Source organism: Pavona decussata, unplaced genomic scaffold, assembly GCF_977016875.1.
Source record: "Pavona decussata unplaced genomic scaffold, jaPavDecu1.1 SCAFFOLD_69, whole genome shotgun sequence".
In the NCBI taxonomy this organism is placed as follows: Eukaryota; Metazoa; Cnidaria; class Anthozoa; order Scleractinia; family Agariciidae; genus Pavona; species Pavona decussata.
Window position 1 is genome coordinate 2,470,001 of NW_028145488.1, and position 25,626 is coordinate 2,495,626.

Here is a 25,626-nt window from a genome sequence, read left to right on the forward strand (position 1 = left end):
CAAGGTCCATACTGTAAGTTGCACCAATCTCAGTCCATAATGTATGGACTGAGAAAATGAGATTTGTTATTTAGTAAGATATTTATTATATCTCTGAGGTTAATCGGGTGCGAAAAAAAGGACACTTTCAAATTTAGTGCGCAGTACAGTCAAATACAGCCTGCAAAATTGACCAATCAAACTGCTCGTACTTAAACTGAGAGATACAATAAAAACTAATATGGCATGAATTTTGACATGCGATTGGAAAACACTGATGTGTATGTTGTAGGTTAAAATGAATCCCAGGTTAAAATGATTTCAACCTAGGTTGATTTGTATTTTCCTTTGTTTCAGATGTAAATTACTCAACCTTAACAAAGGAAAATACAAATCAACCTAGATTGAAATCATTTTAACCTGGGATTCATTTTAACCTACAACATGTATATGATTGCACAATAACAACAATTGATCTGAGACAACATTTAATGATTTTGAGCGACCACAGACAACTGCAGAAGGTAGAGTAACATGGTTTTAGCATCAACAGTCATTTGGATCATCTTTGATCAACATTGCAGAATTGAAGACAGTAACTAGCAAGATTGCCGCCAAGCCCCATACTTTAATTTTGCCGACATTTTACGACTTAAGGTGATTCCACTGAAAAAGAAGAAGTATTTAAAATTGTCTAAGACTTGGTCCAGTTCATGACTATGTTATGAGCATTAAAAAATGCAATAAAAAATGGGAATCACCATGCTCGTTTTTGTGCAACCTGGATGGCTATTATAGTAAATAGATGACCCACGAGGTTTATATTAGGAACGCTAGTAATCAGAAAAGGGAACTATCATTTCTAGAAAAATGAATTTCTTGCATTAAAATATCAAAGCAGTTCAACAAAATTTACGTTAATCTTACACAACAAACTATTTTAATTGAACTGGAATAAAGATTATGAAAGAAATTTACGATTTTGCTGCATCTGCACGTACAAAGCAGCACTACCTAAATACGTGCTTTTTAAAGCATTCAAATAAAAATATCTCAAAGTAGAGTATTAAACTTTTCTTTAAATCGCGATATATAGTGGTCAACTGTATGACATTTAAATTGATGCATTAAAAAATGGGGGTCACCATGCTTGTTTAGAAGAAAAGGACCATTTATTTTCCTGCTGAGCTTAACCTCAAGGAAATCCCGTAATGTTGTGCGTGCGCACGCTCGTGCGCACGCTAAATGATGCGAAAAATTATGCGCAGCAAGGATGGCAATGCAATTCAGCGGAATCACCTTAAACACTATTCATGCTCGTTCTTTGTGTAACAGGTATGACAACGACACGTGTACAGTGAAACCTCTCCTTACGGACACCTCTTTAATACAAACACCTCTCTATTACGGACAGTTCACTTGGTCCCTGAGAGACTGAAATCCATATAAAGCCTACCTCTCTAAAACGGACACCTCTATAATGCGGACACTTACAGTGCAGGCCAGAATTAAGCGAACCAAAACATACGCGTAAAACGCGTCTGCTGCGGACGCGTATACGCGTCTAAAAATCTGCAGATGCGCGTCTAGTCAGACGCATTAGTATGTATGAGCTAGCTCATTGTTTTCGTATTGTTGATCTTTCATTGTTCTTTTGAATCGCCTGGGAAAAGCGTTTCAGAAGGGTTTGACAAAGTATGACTACACTTGTCGACTTTCTTGTAGAACCGGCTCAGCGCAAGAACAATTCCATGTTGTTGAGCGCATGGAAGAATTACATGTAAAAAAATTGCCGCCGAGGTTTACTGTATTTTGCGAAACGAAACGAAATGATGAATAAAATCTGTAGAATAAAAATGAGAATTTAAGATATCAAGACTGCAACAGTCAGACTTCTGTGTGTGGCAAGTAAAAGAGGAATAAAACGCCGAAAGTGCAGAAATATTATTTAAAGATCTGTACTTTGCGAAACGAGCTCTGCGTACGTAGACCGTGAAAGGATTAAACTTGTTTGTTTATATTTCTAAACGCTATTCTTATTTATTCCTTGCCGCAATGATTAGTCGGGTAGTTCGAGGATTATACAGTATTTGTGGGTAAATCATATATAATAAACAAATAAATTACGACCCGGAATAAAATCAGTCAATCCACCAAATGATTTTCAACAGACTTCGCTCCTCGCGCGCGCTTCGGTTCAGATTTGCTGACTTACCGTGAACTTTCCCTCATTCTACCTCAAGCATTTACTATCTCCGGCCGCAAAATGTAATCGTTCAGTTGACTTTAAAGATCCAAGGAAATTCCTTTAGTTAAAGGCTTAGGGTAACATAGGAAACTTCAATTTTGCAAAATTTCATTCGGGTCTAGTGTGAGCGATAACATCGATTACCCGGAACAAACCTAAACGTAAAACACGGAGAGTCTACTGAGTACCGCAACGCTTGATGCATTCCTATATTTACGTTCACTTGGATAAAGCCATAATAGCAACTTTTGCAAGATTGAAAGCTTCTTCTAATGTTATAAAACACGGCTGATCTGAGAGAAGCCGTCGTTTCGACGTAGAAAGAAATTGCCATGCTGATAACATCGGGAAGATTTCAGTCACGTGCTAGGCAACCAAATTCCTGCACATGTATCAAATTTCATTCGACAACAACACGATGTACGGAGGTTCTTGGAAGGAAAACTGGATGCTTTTTTATTCAATCAACACGGGAGCCACAGTGCCTTTCCAATTATAGCCAACTTGTGCCATTTTTACCCCTTCGATGAAACCTCGAAACGCTCTCTTTCGAGTCACAATGTGCGTATAATTTTTAGAATGACTGTGGATATAACCCGAAACACTCGCCTATTCCATTCACGAGTTCGCGCACAGAGTGCTTTGATTTCGAACAAGTAGTGTTCGACTAATTAGCTTAGATTTATCTTTTCTATAACATACGCTGGATATTCAATATCAGCGAGGAATTGTTTTTAACGTCGCCAGTATTTACGCAGATTTACGAAGCGGACAAGATTCGAAATATGATAGCTGTCGCTGGTTGATTTCATAAAATGCTAATTTTGTGTTTGTTGTTAACCCGTTGAATTCTTTTGTTTTATTTGACAATACCACACAAAGAGAACTTACAACGATGAATAACAATAGGAAAAACGCGCACAGTTAGACGCGTCTAAAAATACGCGCATACGCGTTTTTGCTGCGTATAAAACGCGTCTGCGTAGTTCGCTTAATTCTGGCCTGCACTGTATCCCTGTCCCCATGCTGTCCGTAATAAAGGGGTTCGACTGTATAATTTTATTGAGGCTGTGTGGAAATCTTTCCCAATAAATTGCACCAGAATTTTTTGAGCAGAAATTACAGTACTGTATCTCTTAGTCCTAGATCAACAAATTATGGACAATTATTATTCGTGGTACAAATAACGCGCCTTTTTAATAAGGAGCCTGGCCATGCGTGACTAGCTATGCAGATCAGGGTGGCGTCTGTAACTGCGTCATAAAAAACTACAAACTAACAAGAAATGCTTGATCTTTTGATCAGCTTCCACCAAAGTATCTGATACAAACGCAGACTTGAACTTACTGTAAGCATTCTGCGATAAATGTGACTCAACAAGACTTTCTTCAGAGACATTTCAGTGAGCTTGAAATTAAGCTTAATTTGCATGTGTCCACCGACATAGCGTGCCTCATACCTTTCAACGCGAACCTCATTTAATCAGAGCCACGCAGAGACCTCGATCAAGTTAAACTTAATCCAAAGAAGCAGTTAATAACAATGTAAAACGAGTTCGTTATTAAGTCAAAAGTAAGATTATCAATTTCAAGCAACAATCTCTGCAACATGCATATGTAAGCTTAATTATCCAACGCGAAGCCTTCATGAACAATAAGACTTGCATCGATTAATCTCGAGCTTTTACGAAGCACTAAGACCCATCTTCATTGAAAGATTAAAGTGGATATTGAATCGAGGGTTGTTTGAAAGTTAAAAACGAAGCTAAAGAGGGCAAACTATACACACGCTATATCCACTTTGTCGTACGCTTACCTTCGACAAAATCGCCAAACAATCAGCTTCACGATCCACGGAGAAAGTTTGCCCACAGCTAAGCTCCATGAAGTTGATTCGACTCGCTACATTTTCTCGGCAAAACAGGTTTTCTCACCCCATAATTGCAATATCAATAGCGAAAGTAGGAGCAAATTATGTTTTAACACGAGAAGTCAGAAGAAAACCTTCTTCGCTTCCTCCTTCTCGGAATGCACGCTTTGACGAAGAACGGTTTTTTCCCGGATTGGTTCCGTTTTCCTAATATGGAAGTGATCTGATTTGCTGGATTGGAAAGTCGGGACAATGGACTTACGAAAAAAGGAAAGTGGAATTCTCGTGCCTTTCGTACTTATTGCCATAAACTCGGTTCGTAATACTTACCTCGTAAAACAAGTTTTCTTTTCAATTCTTTTGTTTTATGGGCATAATTCTTAGGCTACACATGTATCCTGAAAATATGTATTCTGTCCCATCGCTTAAAATGCAGGAAATCCGAAACCCGGATAACAATAAAAGGAAAAAAACTTTAAAAAAGAAAAGACAGTAAAATCAGATCCTTACTCCTTGAGCGCTTTCCTCTCTTGGGTATTTCAACTTCTTGATACATTTTCAACTTGTAAAGTAACTCTGATATGTAAAGTCAAACAAATCTTCCGTCTTCTCTGCTATCGTCACTCGTACCCAAGCCTCTTGTGCGACAGTAATGATGTTCCTTGATTACGAACACGACGCTAACATCCAAAACTAAACGACAGAAACCACACGTGCTTCCTTTCGGAGCAATTAAGGTTACCCGGTACCTTCAGAGGTGTACATGTCTTCAGAGGTGTCTCGCGTCCAAGCGTTGTAGCGCGTCCGGTTTAAACTGTAGATACCTGAACCCTATTTCAAATTAAAGCTTATAGAGCTGGCTATCCAACTAAACCAAGAATTTTGAAATAAAATGAATTGCCGAATTTTTAGCGCTGTTTTCTCGAATAAATTTTTTTCACTTGGAGGAGCCACTTCAAAGAGCTAAAACTCGAAAGGAATTTGTTCGTTTGCCTTCAAATTTGGACAGTAGCTAGTTTAACATATAAACAACAAAAACGTGTCTGCGAATTATTTCTTTCGAAATATTTTTTCTCCGAGAGCGATTTTTGTACGATCACTCCACATTTTTTTCATCTTATTTCGAAAATGCTCTATATCTTTTCACTGCGATTGAATATGGCAAAACGCAGGCACGTTTTTTTAGCGCTTTGGGTCCGGAAACTGAGGAGCAAATTAAATTAGCAAAAAACAAAATTCACTTTGACTTGTAGCTTTAAAAAGGTGATTCGGACGCTCGCAATTAGAGGTCGTGAAAAATTCGACAATTTATTTTATTTCAAAATTCTTGATATGGTTTGATAGCGTGCTCTATAAGCTTTAATTTGATATAGGGGTTTAGGTATCTACAGTTTAAACTGGACGCGCTACATCGCTTAAACGCGAGACACCTCTGAAGGTATCGGGTAACCTTAAGGACGGTGCCTGCTAATACCGAAGTATTTTTGCGCGGACAAAGCAGATGTTAGAAAGGGCTATTAAGCAACAATTATTCTTAGCAATGCAAACAAAACAATGTATGGCCTATTTTATTTATTTTTTTAATTGAAGCTTTATTATCTCTGAAAAATGCACGTTTACCTCCAATTTTCATTTCGGATACCAAGAGCACTTGCCGAGTTCTACTTTCTCCGCTAAGTTTTAAACCGCGCAAAAATATCCCTGTATTAGTCAATCTCGTACCCAGAGTCTTCAGGCTTTTTGGTCAGCGGGGCAACGCCGGGAAGTCGAAAAAATTCAATTTTTTTGATTGGCTGTTCCGGTTTCCATTGTTTTACCGCAGAAATCCTGCGGTAATAAAATTCTATGTCCCCAGAGTCTTCCCGGCGTTGCCCCGCTGACCAAAAAGCCTGAAGACTCTGGGTACGAGATTGTGTATTAGTTGGCCCCACCCATAGGAAAACCGAGTATCTTCAGATACGCAGAACGTGTGCGCAGTAGCAAAAGTAGGCCGGCACCGTCCTTAAAAACCTTTTCCCCCACCCCCCCCCCCCCAGCTTCATCTTTTGCCTAAGTCCATTGATTTAGAACTCGTAACTTACAAAATTCTGCGAGAAACATCCAAACTACGAGCAGCTTCTTTTGTTTGCCTCCCACGCAATAGTTTCTGTGTGTTCTGGGGGAGTTGTATTATGGTAAATTGTTCTGTTGGGTGAGAAACAAGCAAACGAAACAAACTGAGGGGAAGAAAAAGACGAATGCTTGCTTTCTATGAAAAGTGGATAGCACGTCACATAACAACAACATATCATAGACGACGGGAACGCAAAGAAAATAATCACTTATGCTCTGTTTATAACAAACTAAAAAACATGTTGAACAACTTTCCAATTAAACACAGTTCAAAAATCGTAATTTTCATAGAAGTTGCTTGCTTATGATTTTCTACTTCAAATTTAGCATAATAAAAGTTTAGTTAACATATGTAAGATTCCTTTTTTCAGTATTATGTCAATTATTTTCATTTTTTTAAACCTGGTTAATTAAATACGTTTAGTTGGTGTGAATAAGTTATAACTACGTTTTTTTTAATAGAAATTAAATTGTATAAGTACGTATAAATTAAATTATAAAAGTACGTTTATATAAGAACGTTAAGAAGAAATTAAATTGACGTTTTATTCTACTTCGGAATTATTCACCTTACTATCTAGGATCGAGTTGAATTTGTTGTGACTGCTTTGAAGTTCACCAAAATTCACAGGACTTCGAGCAATCTTCTGAGCAGTCTGTTATTTTCTTTCAGGGGAGAGATCAAAACTACTGATATTCCAGCAGCCGGCCCCACCGGCAAACCACAAAATAGATGGCGGACTCTGCCTGTACACCCCTTCCTCTACCTCAAAAGATGGTGTCTTTATTGCATAGCCACCCTTGTATCCAGCAGTAAAAACTAACAATGAGATTCAAACCTCACTTTTCTTGTTTATCTAGCAATGCTGACTCTTGCTAGCTGAATATTTCTGTGTCAACTCAAATTTTAAAGCCAATGAAATTTTTTTCAGCAGTGTTCATGATATAGGTGGTGTCTTTAATAACCCCCCCCCCCCCCCCCCCAGACAAGGTGGGTCCACTGCGAAGAAACTTGTTATGACCAGTTCACTTAGGGATAGTAAAACGGACGAAACACTTGATTCGCGCGAAAATTATCACACGCGAGGAGCCGCGTCCTCTCGCGGGAAGCGAATTCAGAACTTGTTTGCGTGTTTTCCTCGCTTTACTGTCCCCCAAAAAAATAAGAAACTACTCGTAGTCTTAATATCGACCGTCGTCTATTGACGTTTTCCTTAAAACTTTGCTTAAAAATTTCATCATTTCACGTTGCAATTCCTCAGACCTGACAACGCCAAAGAAATGTAACACAATAAATAACACTTGGACCATTGTTTTGTTAAATCAGTAACCATTTGGTTTTCTAAAGTGCTCGTTACGATCCCCGTCGTGACTGTTTAGATCCCTTATCTGATCGCGGTAACACGAGTGTACAAATTCCGATGCCGTATTCCTCATACATTAGTATAACATCTTACCTTGTGTAATACTGCCAGCGACTCCCCCCCACCCCCTCCTCCCAGAATAATCTAAAGACGAAGCAAGAGCGATGTCATACCCTGCTGTAATTGGGTGGAAACTGAGAATACTAAGCTAATTTTTCCTTGATTTCCGTTGGGTTTGAAACCATGGAAAACTTGCTTTGTGTTTAGATGTGTAGGAATTTGAACTTCATCATAAATGTTGACTTATTCCACGGTACATGGACGAAAAACTGGGGGACATCCATTTAAACGTGGCAAGGAGGCTAGTGTGAATTTACTAAAATATTCTCCTATCAGAATGTATCAGAAACCCGTCTGAGCTGTGAGGGTGGCTATGGCGCTCTGAATTGTAAAAAATCCAAAGTTGAATACCTCGGGGTTACGTCAGAACCACGTTTGAGCTCAATGGCTGGGAAGATATTAAAAAATATTTCTTACTTTAAATCGGCCTTGGATCTAAGATCTTGGATTCTAGAAAGAGCCAAGTATGTAAAGCTTTTGCTTGGTCAGTCTGTAACAAGTTGGTACCATTTGTCGCTCAAGCTTACTTTAGTGTAATAGAACTAATACTTGTGTATAACTCTGAAAAGTTGAAGAATAAGTGCTAAGCAGCAAAAGAAGCTAAACTAAAAAAATAGTGGATGCTATACTAAACCTTCTTCCTGGAGTTCAAAACTTATCTTAGACGCAGCACGTTTCCCACCTAGCAACACCTCCTAAGTCCAGGGGCCCGTTTCTCGAAAGTCCCGGTAACTTACCGGGCAAGATAAGTGTCTTTGGTGATAAATGTTTCCTAACAGAAGTCAATTTTTGTTAGCTTTTAATACTAAATTTTAAAATCTTATAATTCTATTAAGACCATTGGCTAAGTACCATGTCTGTAATAACTGTGTAATCGGCGAAAAAGCATTTAAAAATATACTTAGCGGGCCCGGTAAGTTACCGGGACTTTCGAGAAACGGGCCCTGAGCTAGTTAAAAGGCGACTAAGTATCAGCACTTTCGCTCTAACAACCAGTTCCGGTCGTAGAGGGCGGGGAAGGAGTGGGGCGGCTGGAGAAGAAAGTGGAGGAGGTGGGGGTGGGGGAGGGAGAGACCCCCGAATATAAGGGGCCAAAAACATTAATCTCCGGGTCCAAAAATGTTTAAGATCATTCACAATTATTTCTCCAGACGCCTCGGAACGGAACGGAACGGAACGGTAGGTGTACAAGTCAGGAATCTTTCATTTCTTTTCAGATACTGGAAGTGTAGGATAATCGGCGCATTTTCAGTCGCTTTAGGGACTGTGGTTCAAGGACAGTTTGGTCGTGAAATGTCGCTTTGTTTCTTTACACAAGAAACTCAAATTGATATTGTCTCTCTCTGGCGAGGTGTATGATTACTGGCGAATAATTTCTGGGGGCAATAACTGCTTGGCGATGGACGAGTGTGCCATCTACAGGAAAGCAGTAATGCTGCGAGTTCCTTCATGGTACAAAAAATAAATTAAGTCAGCTCCAAGTGCTTCAGCAGAAAAATGCGAATTTGTCACGAATCGTTTTCTTTAGTTTTCAGAAAAGACTGAAATACAGTCAAAACCGACATAACTTGAGTTTGTCCAAAAAGCTTCAATGATTAATTTTTAGCACAGTTGAATCTCAATAACTCAATAACTTAAGTTTCCCCTTTTTTGTAATTATTTTATATTGATGCTGAAAAACCCTTTCCAGGGACGCTCAATAAAGTGTATCTATGTATGAAAAGTTCGAATTATCAGCAATTGAATTCTGCAAAAGCGCAAAGCAGAGAAATTGCATATAGTTCCAGTTATTGAGGATTCGTTTTACCAATTTTGTACTATAGGAAGTTTACGTTGGCGAAAGTTGAATTCTGCGAGAGAGCGAAGGGAAACTCCATTTGTAGCAAAAATATTTTTGTTTCCATATGATCGCGGATCGCAGATCGCAATAAGGTCTGCGATCGTCTGCAATCATATGGAAACCAGCCTTTAGATAGAACATGGTTCTATCTTCTGCGATCGTCTGTGATCGCGATCGCAGGATCGCAGAAGCAGTTTCCATATGATCGCAGACGATCGCAGACCTTATTGCGATCTGCGATCCGCGATCATATGGAAACCAGCCTTAAGAGAAAATATTTTTCTCCTGTTGACCATTTTGCAATTTTGTTAATTTAAAGACCGAGGCGCAGGAAAAGTTGGCGCAGCCAGCAAATTGTGCGCAGTCTAGCGCCCGTGCCCTGGAATGGCGGACAAGTATTAACATTACTGGTGCTAAGGCCGGAGCACCAAGATCAAACGACCTACGAGTATCAACATTAGAGTTAAGGCCCGTGCCCGGCACAGTGATCCACGTTCTTTACCGTCGCAATGCTCCGCTTGTCACCATTGCACCAATGAAATGGTCGGCTGATACAAGGGCCCATGTCCGAGCACCATGTCAGGGCACCTAGATAAAACGGCCTACGAGTATCAACATCAGAGTTAAAGCCCGTGCCAAGAACAGTGGTCCACGTTCTTTGCCGTCGCAGTGGTTCGCTCGTCGCCATTGCACCAATAAAAAAGGTCCGTTAATACAAGGGTCCATTTCCGAGCACCATTTCAGGACAACACGATCAAACGGCCTATGAGTATCATATCAACATTAGAGTTAAAGCCCGTGCACGGCACAGTGATCCACGTTCTTTGCCGTCGCAGTGATCCGCTTGTCGCCATTGCACCAATAAAAAGGTCCGTTAATACAAGGGTCCAATGTTCGAGCACCATTTCAGGACAACAAGATCAAACGGGTTACAGGTACTTCCAATTCATATTTTCAAAAAAATAGACCATTTCCGAATTGCTTTGAACCGCATTATGAAAGCGAGGCTAAAGGCATTTGAAAAGTTTTCCTCATAGCCTCGCTTTCATATTGAGGTTCACAGCAACTCAGAAATGGCCAAATCATTTTAAATTCTTTTCATTTGATACAAAACAGGAGTTGCTTCAGCTTTGGCTCAAATCAATGGTTTTTAACCTTGCCGTCAAACCAAATCAACGTTTTACAAAAAACAGAATAAACAAATCAGAATTCGAAATGTTCCATAAACTAAAAGAGGCGCGGGATATTCCTGTGGCTTGGTTTCATTTCTAATCGGTGGAGAAAAGGGTGCGACTTTATTTTAACCAAGCAGAGCGTAACAAAGGAAAACCTGAACAAACGAAGAAAAACTTGCAATAGACAATTGACAAATTCACCACCAAAAACAAAAGTGTATCACATTTTGTCCGCGCTGGGTGTCCATTCATCTCTTTTAAGGTTAATTCTAAGCTGGCACATGGAGAAAATGCGCCCTGGTTGATGAATCTCGTATCGTCATCATCTCCCTGCTGTGAAATGTGTTGGTATTGTAAGTAATATATCAAACACAAGGAAGAGTGTTTCATACGATTTTCAAACAACGAGAAATGCGCCTCGCTTTTTCAGCCAACTTTTCGAGATGTTTAGAAATCGCACCAAACACTCTTTCGTGTGTTTGACGTAACTTCTCAAACCATTAATAGTTTATGAAGAAATTTCAAAGCAACCGTTCAACAAATTTTAGGATAATTACGATCACATTTCCAAATCTCCTTCACTGTAGTGATGTTCTTTGCTTTCTCTTCATGAATTAATGAGTTCGAAAAGGAGAAATCCTATATTGATCTCTGTAAATATACAAATTCCTTCAATTGACGAGTTTCTTTGTTCCCTTCGCTTATATTCTGATGGACCAATTGGTATTTTAGGAACACTTCACGTTGATCTGTGTAAATCAAATACAGATATCATACTCGAGCATTTTTAATTCAAATTCTAATATTACATTTTGCTCCGATTTCGTTTCTCGGAGTCAATTTCATATTTGTCTCTTGTAATCTACTTGGTAGAAGTCACTTGGCACAAAACATTCTACCCTGCAATTGCGTTACAAGGATTATAGAAAGAAGACAAAACCTTCTCGATTTGTGTCTTCTCATCTTAAAATGTTAAATCTGCCTTAACGTCTATGTACAATTGAGGTACCAAATGCATCCTGTTAGAAAATGTATGGCTGTAACAATTGCTATCTACCTAACTACAAAACTTACATGCCGTACCCTGAATTACAGGAGATTTAACAGCACAAGGATTCAAGAAAAAAGACAAAACCTTCTCGATTTGTGTCTTCTGATTCTAGAAATGTTAAATCTGCCTTAGTGTCTATGTACAATTGAGGTACCAAATGCACCCTGTTAGAAATATGTACGGCTGTACAATTCCTATCTACCTAACTACAAAACTTATCCCATGTCTTTGGTTTGTACAGCACGACATGGCATGAAATAATGTTCCCGTTGGTTACGCTTTACTTATAAAAGCAACAACATTTGGTAAGAAACAATTTTTCCCCGTACTTAAATTACAGGAGATTTGCCAGTACAAGGATCATAGAGAGAAGACAAAACCTTCTCGATTTGTGTCTTCTTTTCTAAACTGTTAAAATACAATTCAGCTGCTTTGACTTTCACGGTCTTCAACAGCTATTTACATTACTTACACTTGAAAGGTAATTTCTTTAACAAACCGATTCATTTGGGAATCATGAGACGAGAGAAACCCCACAGTCACCCCAACAGCAATTCACATTACCACCATGACAACGGACTTTCATTCTCAATTAATACTTCGGTAGCCTGCAGGTAACAGTGAGCCGATACCAGCTTTACATGCGATACGATATTCGTGAGATATTTCCCGATACTTGGCACTTTTTTTATATCGATACTGTGACGTCTTTGCTCCAGGACTTGTACGAAGACGTCATTACCGTCGGTAGAATCCAGGCTTAAACGAGTAGAGAACGCTCAAGTTGCTGTGCTGCCAAGAGAACAGTAAAATTCTTCCGCAGAAAAAAAAGTTATGCTTGAGAGCAGTAAGAATTAAAATTCCTCCAACGTTATGTGGAATACACATCACGCTTCTTTAAAGTTGTCAGTTTAACGGCATCGAAACAAACCCTGTGTCGTTCACAAGTATCGATACTTGAACACTCCCAGGTATCGACTATGTGGCATCAATATCGACTCGCCCTTACGCTGCAGACTTCAGACTGAGTATCGGCTGCAGACCGAGATAAAATTCTTCACCCAGCCTTGTGCGCAATTAGAAACGGCCAGGGTAACAGTACAAGGTATGTGCACAATAAACAACAACATAACCACGCATTTGCATTACATACCACATGTTGCGATCGACAGGAAAAGAAGCATCTCTGCGAGGAACTTTCAGTGATAGATTCTTAATATACAATGGCACTTTTCAAGAAAACCGTAAACTCTTCCACTCCCACAGCAGTGCGTTACAAGGTGGATCTACCTTTTGAGTTTGTGGATAAAATCCTCAAGTGTGACTATTCAAATGAAAGCTACTGAGCAGTATTTCCCTGTGGTGCTGTAGCTACACGAGGTGGTTCTAGCTTTTGAGTCTGTGGATGAAATTCCTCACATTTGACCAATCAATCAAACCTACTAAACACCACTTTCCCGTGGTGTTCTTCGTTGTCTTCTGTTTAATAAATTGAATTTTAGGATTTTCTAAAATATGGAGTTTTAGATGCTCTTAGGAGTGAAACTCAGATTCATGCCGAGTTTAATTTTCTAAATATCCACACGATTGTGTCCAACACGTTGATCTCCTTTGCACTTCCCTCACATCTTATAGCAAATATTTAATCAGATTTTATCTCGGACTGCATTTTATACCCAGCCTCCAACTTTTCAAAACTAACCTGCTTTCGTCACGGTGCACAGAATTTTCCCCAAATGCTCGAACCTCTTACATCACTTACTACACAAAAAATGAAGAATTTGGCTTGGTGTCTGGTTGAAGGATCATTGTCAAGATTTCATTCCACTCCTGTGTCATTAATCAAGCGAGCGCGGCCACCAGTGGTAAATACAAAATAACGTATTTTGAGCCAAGAAATGGAGCTGCCTTGAGACGAAGGCTTATGCAGGGATTCCCTTCAATCAATCTACATTATCGTATAGTATCGTAGCTTTGTTTAACGATAATTCCCTGCATAAGCTCAATTATAAGCTAGTTCCAGTTCAACAGGTCCAAAATTAAACTACTCAACAAAAGGAGCGCCGTTACCTTTGACAAACACAATTTTACACAGAGACAAATTTGAAGACAGGAGACAGTTAACCCTTTAAGCCCCTATGGAGATCAGTAGCTTTGTCCTCCTTGAAATACCGTAAACTACCGCTTATAAGCCCTGGGCTAATACAACTTAAGATGGCCTTATAAACGGAGGGGCTTATATCCAAGGGGACTTATAACCGGAATAAAAAAACCGTTTCCAAACGAGCTATAGCAGTGTTGATCGAAATACGTATTTCATTAACGAGCTTTTAATTAAGCTTTAAAATGTCATTAATTGGAACAAAATTAAAACCAACAAGACGAGCGAAACTAGCTGAGGACTTATATCGGGGGGGGGGGGGGGGGGGCTTACAATCGGGTGTATTTTTGGGTTTAGAGGTAGATGGACCCATAACCGGGAGGAATTATAAGCGGTGGGGGGCTTAAAAGCGGAAGTTTACGGTATCGGTAAAACATCAAACACGCAGTTCACGAGAATATAGCAAATGATCACTAGAAACTGATTTTGAGCAATTTCTCCCGACTAACACCACAACAAATATGAAGACGCGTTAACTAGCGGCCATTTTAGCGGAAACTGAATTTGTCACTGTGATATCGCACATGTTTGAAACATGACACAATTTTGCAGGATTTCTTGATAAAAGTACAGCGTTGAAAACACACTTAAAACACATTGGTTTAAAGTACGATGTGAAATTGCAGCCTTCCGCGACCACAATTGTAGTGAAATTTGACACAAATCGCTTGTGTAAAAGGGCCTTAAAAGTTCGCCGAGAGCAACCCTGGTTCCTCGAGTGCGCTTAAAACTTTTCAAGTGTCCATGACTCGATAGACGCACAGCTAAAAGGATGAAACAGACGCGGTTTGGCACGGAGACAAGTGGTGGAACGGGGAAAACGTCTGGTTACTCAGACCAATCGTCTCATAACAAAACTAACAGAAAACGGTATAAAAAACCAACAAGAGTGAGCGAAGAAACTCTAAAACCGTCGGATCTTCCCTACGTTTATTAGTTACGAGCGTTCTTAACTTCCTTTTCTAAATATCTTCTCTCCTTTCATGGAAGAAACCATACTTTTGCGCCGTTTTGAAAATCACTTCGAATGGTTTTAGAGTTAAGTTCAAAAGCAGAGTTCGACGCATTGGATCGCTATCGTCCAACAAACTTTTGCGTCTATAATTAACATACTTCAGCAAACAAAGACGGCTTTTGGAAATGATGCAAAAAAAAAAGGTTTTCATTGTCCGATAATACGAAAATTTTCCCTGTAAAACTACCATTTCCTAGCTTCTATTATTTTTATATCAGCGTTACAAACTTGTTTACCTTAGAGAATCCGATAGATCCAATCTGTAGTTTGTTTAGTTCTTGCTGAGCTCCTTGCTAGCAAGCATAGCCCCACAGTGGGGCGTTAAGAATAAGTAGCAATAATCTTGAGTGGTTTCATTCCTACCTATCCTCTCGTTACCAAAAGACAGTGATTGGTCAAGCCTCTTCTAGTTCGCGAAAGGTTTCTGTTGGTGTTCCTCAGGGGTCTATTCTCGGCCCATTACTGTTTGCCATTTACATCAAGGATCTGCCCAAGGTCCTTCGGAACACTACGGTCACCTTGTTCGCTGATGACACTGCTCTTTATTGCTCTTCTCAGTCAGCCCGTGGCTACAGACCATGCTAAATCAGGATTTGGACAGGCTAGCTCAGTGGCTCTACGAGCATAAACTTACACTAAACGTCTCGAAGTCTAAATTTATGCTAATTGGCGGTCCAAGGAAACTTAACATCTTAGAAGAATTCACATTAACGATCAAGGAAAAGGATTTAGACAGAGTCAATCCCTACAAGTATCTGGGTGTAATTATCAATGAGAATCTGTCTTGGACTGATCACGTGGATTACATCAAGAACAAAGTGTCTCAGAGGCTTGGCGTTCTACAGAGAAAAGAGCATATCCTGCCAACAGATACAAGGGAACCCATGGTGCTGCCAATCCTTGAATATGCTGATGTAACTTGGGGGGAAAAGTCCAACACCACACTGATGAACAAGATCCAATTACTCCAGAATAAAGCAGCTAAATTAATTTTAAATATGCCAAAACATTCATCAGCAACAGAAGCCCTTGATCTACTTGGTTGGGATACATTGGAAAAAAGGCGAAGATCTCATCGCCTATTTTTAGTTTTTAAGTCCTTGAATGGTCTGATTGATTGGAATTTTAATTTTAATCATTTTAAAGACATCCATGATTATAACACTCGTTTTAGAAATAACATCTGTAAACCACAATCAAAGCGCTCATGGGGACAGCATCGTTTAATTTGTCATGCGATAGATGACTGGAACGCTCTCCCAGACGGCATTAGGAACATTTCCAATTTTTTAGTTTTTAGACGTCTTATTAGAAACATTTTGACTCTTTTATCGATCTTATCCTTTCTACTTTTTATTTTTTAGATAGCTATATTTGTAATTTTTTTTTGTATTCTTACGTTAGATTAATCCAGGGCCTCACTGAAAACCACATTTCGTGACGTGGGCCCCCTGTTAAAAAAAATATCTTATTTATTTGAATTATTCCCGCCGCTATTTGTCGCTTCGTTTTCTTACAAAGGGCGAATTTATTTCGCTACAATCCAAAGATTTAACTTCTGTGTCGACTAAATTTACCTGCTCTGGGCTCGTTTTCCATCTTTCCGGTTCTTCAAGAAAGTTTTCTTCTTCATTAGCGACCGAGAACAAATTTTCTTAGCTCATTGTAACTTGCACGTGTCATCATGATTGTATGGATACGGCGCATACGTCAATCGAGTTATGGATACATGCCTACGTTATTGAATTTGATTGGGTAAATTTACTTTCACCGTGCTCACGGAGTGGTAGGTTTTAGCATACATTTTCCTCTTCATACAAGCTTACCGTTAAACTTAATGTAGTAAATGACTTACAGTCTGTAAAACACTTGCTAAGATCACATCCAAGACCGCTACTTGTAGAACTGTGGTCATTGATTGTCAAACTCAGAGTAGTTAATGTGTCACTTTTCGCCAGATTATCGCACAGATACAGTAAATGATCTTCACTCACTTCACTGCAGCTATTGATTGTAAGACTGATAGAGGTTAATGACTCATTTTTGGCGAAACCATCACCCAGATCCATTATGAAGACTTCAGCCGCGTCATTGTAGATGTTGATTGTAAGAATGAGTGTACGTAATGACTTGTTGGTCGCCAAACCATGACCCAGATCCAGTATCAAGCCTCCAACCGTGCCACTGTAGTTGTTGATTGTAAGAGTGAGTGTATGTAATGACTCGTTTGACGTCAAACCATAAACCATACCGCGCATCCGGACTCCACCCGTGCCACTGTAGTTGTTGATTGTAAGAGTGAGTATATGTAATGACTTGTTTGAGGCCAAACCATGACCAAGACCCAGTATCCAGTCTTTACCCGTGTCACTGTAGTTGTTGATTGTAAGGGTGAGTGTATGTAATGACTCGTTTGACGCCAAACCCAGACTTAGACCCTGTATCCAGTTTCCACCCGTGCCATTGTAGCTGCTGATTGTAAAAGTGAGAGTATGTAATGACTTGTTTGACGCCAAACCATGACCCAGATCCTGTATCCAGACTCCACCCGTGCTAATGTGGTCGTTGATTGTAAGACTGAGTGTTTGTAATGACTTGTTTGACGCCAAACCATCACCCAGATCCTGTATCCAGCCTCCAGTCGTGCCACTGTAGTTGTTGATTGTAAGAGTAAGTGTATGTAATGACTTGTTTGACGCCAAACCATGACCCAGACCCTCCATCCAGTGTCCACCCGTGCCACTGTAGTTGTTGATTGTAAGAGTAAGTGTATGTAATGACTTGTTTGACGCCAGACCATGATGCACAAGTAGCCAAAGGAAACAACTTTCGCTAATGTGGCTGTTGATGGTAAGGGAGAGTGCCGTTAAAGACGTGTTTTTCGCCAAACTGTTACTGAGGTCTAGTCCCTTGTCAGTGAGGGAATATAATGTAAGAGTGAGAGCGAGTGTAGCTAAGGAGGTGTTTTCCAACACTACTTCAAGCAGATGTTGCATCCACCCTACGTTCTCGCCAGGGCAGTTTTCAATTGTAAGAGCAAGTGTTGTTAATGAAGTGCTGTTTGTTAAACCGTCATTCAGACCCTGTGCCCAGTCATCACTCACGCCACTGATTGTGAGACTAAGTTCACTTGTTCCAGTATCCTTCACTTTAGTGAATACTGAAGGTAATAACGAGGGCTCATCAATACAGAAATGAAGGCAGGGATAACAGTCTGATATCAAGTCATGGACAATCACCTTTAAGTTTGCATTGTGGTTGACACCTGAAAACCGCTCAATAGCAGCCTTCCCGTCAGTGGTCAATTCTCCCCAGATGTTGAAAGTAACGGGGTGTACGCACTTTTCTATTTTCAGGTAGTTCATAAGACTGCTTGCAACATCATCAGTTACGTTTCCATAAATGTTAAGAGTGAGACGATACGGTGTGGACTTCACCAAGAGTCTCCTGACAGCTTCTATAACTTCACCGCTCAACTCACCCCAGACGTTTAATGTCTGTTCTAAATTAAAACTGCTCTTAGCCAAAACAGGAGTAAGACAAGCGACCTTAGCAGCCGCAATGTTTCCATTGGTATTCGGGTGGAAAGTGCACGACTGCTTTGCTTTGTTTGCTGAAATTATATCTTTAACAACATTCGCCCAGCTGTCTGGGAGTTCACCAAAGATTTTTACTACCAAAGCATCCACGGAGCAATTTTGTAAGAAACCTCCATGTAAGAAGAAGACCCCTGATTCACTCAGCCTTCCGAAAACAATCAAAGCAAAAGATTTCAAAATGGCTTGTTCTGAAAGTCCTTCACAAAGGGCAGAAGCTAATGAATCTTGCATATCCCCGAAAACAGTGATGACAACAGAGGTCAAAGATGTGTTGACTAAAACTCTCTTCAAAGCCTGTATTGCAGTGTGACTTAATGAACCATAAATCTTGAGAACAACTGACTTCAATGGTGTATCCGCAGACAATCCTTTTTCAAGAGCTCTGGCCCAAGCTTCGCCCCACTCATCAAACAGTTCAAACGTCACGGACGTCAAGGTGTTGCTTGCAGCCAAACTGTTACCAACAATATCAGCTATGTCAGAAGACAGGCTTTCAAAAGTTCTAAGAGTGACTGACATTAAAGTCGAGTTTTGAGATAGTCCATCGTAAAAGGAATCTATTGGAGTTTCTAATCTGGAAACGAACAAACTCTGTAGTTTTGGACAGGATTTCAAGTAATTAAAAGCACAATCAGTTACCTTGAAATTTTGATCACAACACACAGATAAATGAACAGGATGCCGTAATTGTGAAAAGTTCCGGCAGTATGTTGCAACCTCAAAAAAACTAGAATAAGAATAGTCGCCGTTTCTGCCCACTTCCACAGTCAAAGGGAAAGGAATGAAGGAACAAAGAGCCATCGCCACTTCTTCAGCATTTCCACTTTCATTGAAACTTTCACAGATAAACGATGCTTCTTCCTCTTGACACTTGTGCCAGTCCCAGTTTTCACTCTCCAGCTTCTTACCAATCTGTCTGAAAAGCATACTCGCTTCCTCACCCAGTATACCAGATAAAAACAGAAACACTTGCCGGTATTTTACTACAATATGCTTATGGAAGTCCAACTGAAACTCTTTGAAGATATTGACGTCTTTCCTCAAGAACAGAAATGCCAGGTATGCTGCGGCCAAGTGTTCTTGGAATGTTTTGTGAAAGAAGTGGTATTCGTGCTGTGGGTTGATCTTTTTCAGACTTGCTTCCTTGAAAACGAGACCTGATATCCGAGCTGCCAGATCTTTATACATCTCTTCAAACTTCGCCAATTCGCGTTCGCGAAAAGAAAGACGATCTTCTAACAGGCATTTCCAAGCCAACTGTCCCAGTGCCACTAAACTCTGTTCAAATTTCTTCTCAAGAGCCTCGTCATCCAGGGGAGCTTCCAAATTATTTTTTGCACAGAATCTTCGCAAAATGCATCGAACAATAATCTGATAGAGCTCAATTCGACGAGATGGAAGTTCTCCCTCATAGTCCTCAAAAACAACACAGAGAAGGAGCAAATTTAATGGATTACTTGGTAAAGAACGGAGGAAAGAGTTTTCCTGGATTGCTTTGATAAGCCTCTCTCCTTTTGACAAATGTTCGGGTCCCAAAAGTCTGAAGTGCTTTCTGATATACTTAAAAGCATCTCTGTCAGTAAATCCTTGTATTTGCAAAAGGACATTAAAGTTAACGTTCTGTCTCAATTTTATTCCTCTCTCTTGGCGCGATGTCGCCAGAAGAAAGCAGAATGGAAATATTCGTCTGTGAAGCAATTTATCCACGTGATCTTCAACACCTTTAGGTAGCTCGTCAAGGCCATCCAAAATTATTAGAACTTGTTCTTGGTTATGGATATCCTGGATGTAATCCCTTAACTCTTTCTTGACGTCGTCATCTTCAGGTAGAAGTTGTTCATCGATGGCTTTTATTATGTCTCCATCAATGTCCCGGCATTTCAGAAGTAACACAATATTAAATTTAGGAAATGAACACCCTTCCGGAATTTTTCCATTTGCCCAATCATAGGCTATTTTAAGGCAGAAAGTTGTCTTGCCAATTCCTGGGCTTCCCTCAACCAGCGCTGTGGAATCTTTCTCTTTTTTTGAAGTGTTCAAATTATCATCCATCTCCACTTTTTTTTTTCTAGCATCTTCCGATATTTTAGGGCTTTTAAAGATGTCATACATGTACACTTCCTTATTTTCAAGCCAAAAGTCTGTGTTTCGTCTGGGTAACATTTTCAATCTTGTGTAGACATCTTCAAGAGGTAACTTTAAGGAGTTCTCCCAAAGGAGGGGTGTCAAAAGAGACCGCCTGTTGTACTCTGCTTTTAGAAATCTGGCAACAGGGTTATCTTGCCCTACAGCAAAAGAGCAATCACAGTCAAAATTGTTCTCTGCGTGGAACAGTTTATTTGAGAGCACGATTTTTAATATACGGCTTGTATAGCAATTTTCACTTTGATTCCCGCACGCTCGATGTCAAAATACATAAATTTGTTCTGATTGGAAAAAATATATTTGAGTACGACAAAATGGAGAAAGATCTCGTACACATTACTGATATGACACGACTCGCACAAAACTAATCTAAATTGTAATGCACGGGAGAGTGTTTGGGATAGAAAAGGTCAGAGTATATAGATTGTTTAACAATTGTGTTTTACAAAGAATGGCCAGTGTGACAGTAGTCCAATGTTACAACCACTACACCACCAGAACAACCAATCAAAGAGATGACAAGTGAGGTTTGGGTTGTGGGCATTCAAGAGAATTTTCCTTTTGACAAGGCGACACAGTAATGGAAGTTCATACCTCCATTATTTTGTAACTCATCTATTAGGATCAAATTCATGATGCGTAACATAAGGCCAACTTAGTAGGTTACAAGAGAGGATCCAGTGAAGGATACAAACAACATATACAAGATAAGTATGTAAATGCTTTGTGACAGCTCTGATGTTGACTTAAAATTTTGTATAATTTCAATATTATACTGCAGGGAAAGGAAGCTGACTGTTAACTGCTACTGAAGACTGACTTCCACCAAAAAAACCTTCAGAGGGGAAAATTACAACATGCATTTAACTATATTCAACATAGCATATTCAAGAGTGAATGCACACAGGCAGCAGAATGCAGCATTTACAAATTGAATATAATGAGAAAACGCCATGGCATGACATTTTAGAGACCAACGTTTCTTGTTTTTATGTTTTGTTATTTAATGAGACACCGAGATAACTTCCTTTCTTTGTAAATAAAATTATGTGACATCTTTGTTATAACTGTTTAGTGATTCCCACCTACCTTCAATTGCACTTCTCACAGGCAGTCTCTTCAGAAAATGAAAAATCCCTTTTTAAAACAAAAACAAAAAATAACTAACTTTTGTGTATTTAGCTCATATTAGTGTTCCTGTATTGGTTTTTATTACTTTTTACCTAATTTAGGCACTTTCCTGAAGTTTCGGCAATCCAGTTGGCAATCATGAAGTTATTACCATTTGTTATGACATCATTACTTCCCATTGTGGACCTCAAAGGAAACATCTCTGGATGTACATGTACTATCTATCCTCCAAGCCCCAATATCATATGCAAAATTATGGAGGGGCGGCTTGGTCCAAAAAGACAAAAAAGGGCAGTCTAGTCATAGGGTTTTTAAAATGTGACCTAAATGTGATGTACATGTAACAGTTGATGGGGTTACATAGAATGTTTCCACCCACCTTTGGTTCTACTTCTATAATTGTTTAATGATGCACCAAGACAGCTGGCAATTTTTGTTAATGTTATGTGATAAGTTTCAGTATTTCCTACCTACCTTTAATTCCACTTCTCAAACTCCCAAGGAAAGGAAGCTGACTGTAACCTGCGACTGAAGACTGACGTCCACCAGAAAACCCTTCAGAAGGGAAAATTGTAATAAAAGCGAACCTGTATGTCATTATACTTAAAAGAAAGACACTGAATAAATGGGAAGGTGGGTTCTGGAGTCCTCACATCACAGCTTGCGACGCAGAAATCTTTTCCAGCTCTTGATTCACCCACAGGCGAAATGAGGACTGAAACAAGACATAGTGCCTCCTGTGACAGGCTATTCAGATCATTAGCAGGGCAGAAAATATGGCTCAGACAAAAGCATTAAATTAACTTAGTGTACGACAAAGAAAATTATGTTCACACAGTAAAGTCAATTTAAAGAAATATTTATTTTATTTGAAAACTAACCCTTAAACATCTATTCTAAATGCCATGTGACAGTTGTTGGGATTGTACAAAATGTTTTCACCCACCTTTTGTTCCACTTGTCAGATGAGTTTGTGAGACTGCAGGGAAAGGAAGCTGACTGTAACCTGCTACTGAAGACTGACTTCCACCTGAAAAACCTTCAGAGGGGAAAATTGCAATAAGCAAACTTACAGTATGTCATACTAATAAAAAAACACACTAGACAAATAAAAAGGGTGGACCTTGAAGTACCTCAGATCACAGCCTGTGAACGCCGAGGGCTTTTCCAGCTCCACAATAGCGTAAAAGTATATCCCAAAGAAAATGATATTCACACAATAAACAGATTTTTAGGGTCAATTTAAATAAGGATTTGATTTTAAAACTGACTTTTAAAATGTCTCATAAATGCCTTTTGATGGTTGTTGGGATTATTCAAAATGTTCCCATCTACCTTCTGTTCCAGTTCTTAAATGAGTTTGAGAGGCTGCAGGGAAAGGAAGCTGACTGTAACCTGCTACTGAAGACTGACTTCCCCCAGAAAAACCTTCAGAGGGGAGAATTACAATAAGCAAAAATTAATTACACAATATATAGCATTTGAGGAGTTCAAGTTGCAAAAATCTGAGATCAGTGAGTTGTAACTTCCAAAATCCAACATCATGAAGTCGTTTGATATTATGATTTTGCAGTTGGGGAAATTTGACATCAGTGAGTTGTGAGAATGTCAACATCTAAATTGTGCAGTCCCTGAAAAAATTCATAACCACGCCAAGGAAGGTCATTGGAAATTCCTAGGGGGAGGGTGGTCTTAAAAGGCAAAAGTTTACAAGCAACGTATGAATCTTTACTGGAATTTTCCTGGGGGAGGGAAGGTACAAAACAAAAAAACCTTCCGTGGGGGGGAGTATGGATATTTTCTGGAACTGCATATTGCAAAAATCTGACAGTGCAATCCTTCTAAGCTACGCCCTCATACATGTACAGGCTGTAATTACGTCTATCTAGGAGTTTGTGCCTCATCAGGGGTTCCAAACACTCGAGACAATTATAGCATGAGGCTGCAGTTCATCGGTTTCTCAATGTTTGGAACCCCTTCTGAGGCACTCACCCAGTGGTGCTCTGTCCTTGTTTATCTCAACGAAAAAAAAGGGGGACTGTTATCAAAATGAGACAACAGTTACCATCTAAAGTAATAACCATCCTCCGATTCTGTACCACGACATATTTTGCCCAATAATATATACCTGGTATATACCGTAATAACAATAATTATAGATAATTACCAAATTCTTGTAGAGTCAGCAAGTATAAAATAATTTTTATGCTTCAATTTCCCCCACAGAAGGGCAAGCCTAATCGGAATGCAATAAGTGCTGTGCTCTGTTCGTAAAGGCAATACAAACAACTTAATGGAGAAAAAATGGCTATGTGAAATTTATCACATAGCCGCTTTATTAAGTTCCAAATATCCAATATAAATAAGAATATAAACTTTTGCTAAATATGTATTGCCTACGAAGGTGAGGGCAATAAACCGCTAATATATATGATAATTATCTTAGTACAAAGAAGAGGCAGGAATGGGGAGGAGGAGGGTCGATGAAAAAGTTGTGTGTCAACGAGATCATGAACGCGCCAGCCATTATACGACGCTCCGTAACTACGACATTAGTAGTAAACGCCATCTTGGATTCAAATTTCAAATCAATACCCTCGATTCCATGTTCCCAACCTCAATCAACATTACGAAGGAATTAAAATAGAGTTTCAATTGCTGCATAAAATTTTATTTGCAAGCAAATAATGTATTTATGCTTCAATTTCCCCCACAGAAGGGCAAGCCTAATCGGAATGCAATAAGTGCTGTGCTCTGTTCGTAAAGGCAATACAAACAACTTAATGGAGAAAAAATGGCTATGTGAAATTTATCACATAGCCGCTTTATTAAGTTCCAAATATCCAATATAAATAAGAATATAAACTTTTGCTAAATATGTATTGCCTACGAAGGTGAGGGCAATAAACCGCTAATATATATGATAATTATCTTAGTACAAAGAAGAGGCAGGAATGGGGAGGAGGAGGGTCGATGAAAAAGTTGTGTGTCAACGAGATCATGAACGCGCCAGCCATTATACGACGCTCCGTAACTACGACATTAGTAGTAAACGCCATCTTGGATTCAAATTTCAAATCAATACCCTCGATTCCATGTTCCCAACCTCAATCAATATTACGAAGGAATTAAAATAGAGTTTCAATTGCTGCATAAAATTTTATTTGCAAGCAAATAATGTATTTATGCTTCAATTTCCCCCACAGAAGGGCAAGCCTAATCGGAATGCAATAAGTGCTGTGCTCTGTTCGTAAAGGCAATACAAACAACTTAATGGAGAAAAAATGGCTATGTGAAATTTATCACATAGCCGCTTTATTAAGTTCCAAATATCCAATATAAATAAGAATATAAACTTTTGCTAAATATGTATTGCCTACGAAGGTGAGGGCAATAAACCGCCAAAGCCCCTGCAAAGGAAGGGGCACGCCCCACCCCAGCACAAATTGCATTCCAACAAAATTAATAAGAGGTATTACCAGAAATATATGGCAAAAGTACCTTTAAAAATACGTGTGGGGTCAAGGTTGTGCCGCCCCTGCAAGCAACAACATCAAACCCCCTAGCAAATAGAGTTAAGAAACAGATTGCAGGGAAGATATCCTGATATATTTTTTAAAAGCATCAGATTTCCATCTACCCATTTGTCTAATTTGGGCATCAGAAATTCCTTGCTCAGCTGCATAAGTAGCTGCACCTATTCTAAAGCTGTGTCCTTTATACCTCTTTGGGTCTAAATGGCATAACTGAAGAATCGAACAAAGCATCTTACTGAACTCACTCCTCAAAACTGGGGACCCATCTGGATTAATAAAAA

The 25,626-nt window shown here is 39.4% G+C and overlaps 1 protein-coding gene and 1 pseudogene across 2 annotated transcripts in view; both read right to left on the reverse strand.

Moving 5' to 3' along the window:
* The window catches only part of LOC146477760 (uncharacterized), a 150,056-nt pseudogene that overhangs the window by 102,286 nt on the left and 22,144 nt on the right, over positions 1–25,626 (reverse strand). The gene's annotated exons all lie outside the window — the stretch shown is intronic.
* Positions 16,443–20,585, reverse strand: LOC146477767 (uncharacterized). The gene has a single exon (XM_085113064.1). The coding sequence runs from the start codon at positions 20,583–20,585 to the stop codon at positions 16,728–16,730; it is 3,858 nt and encodes a 1,285-aa protein (XP_084969190.1). The 3' UTR covers positions 16,443–16,727.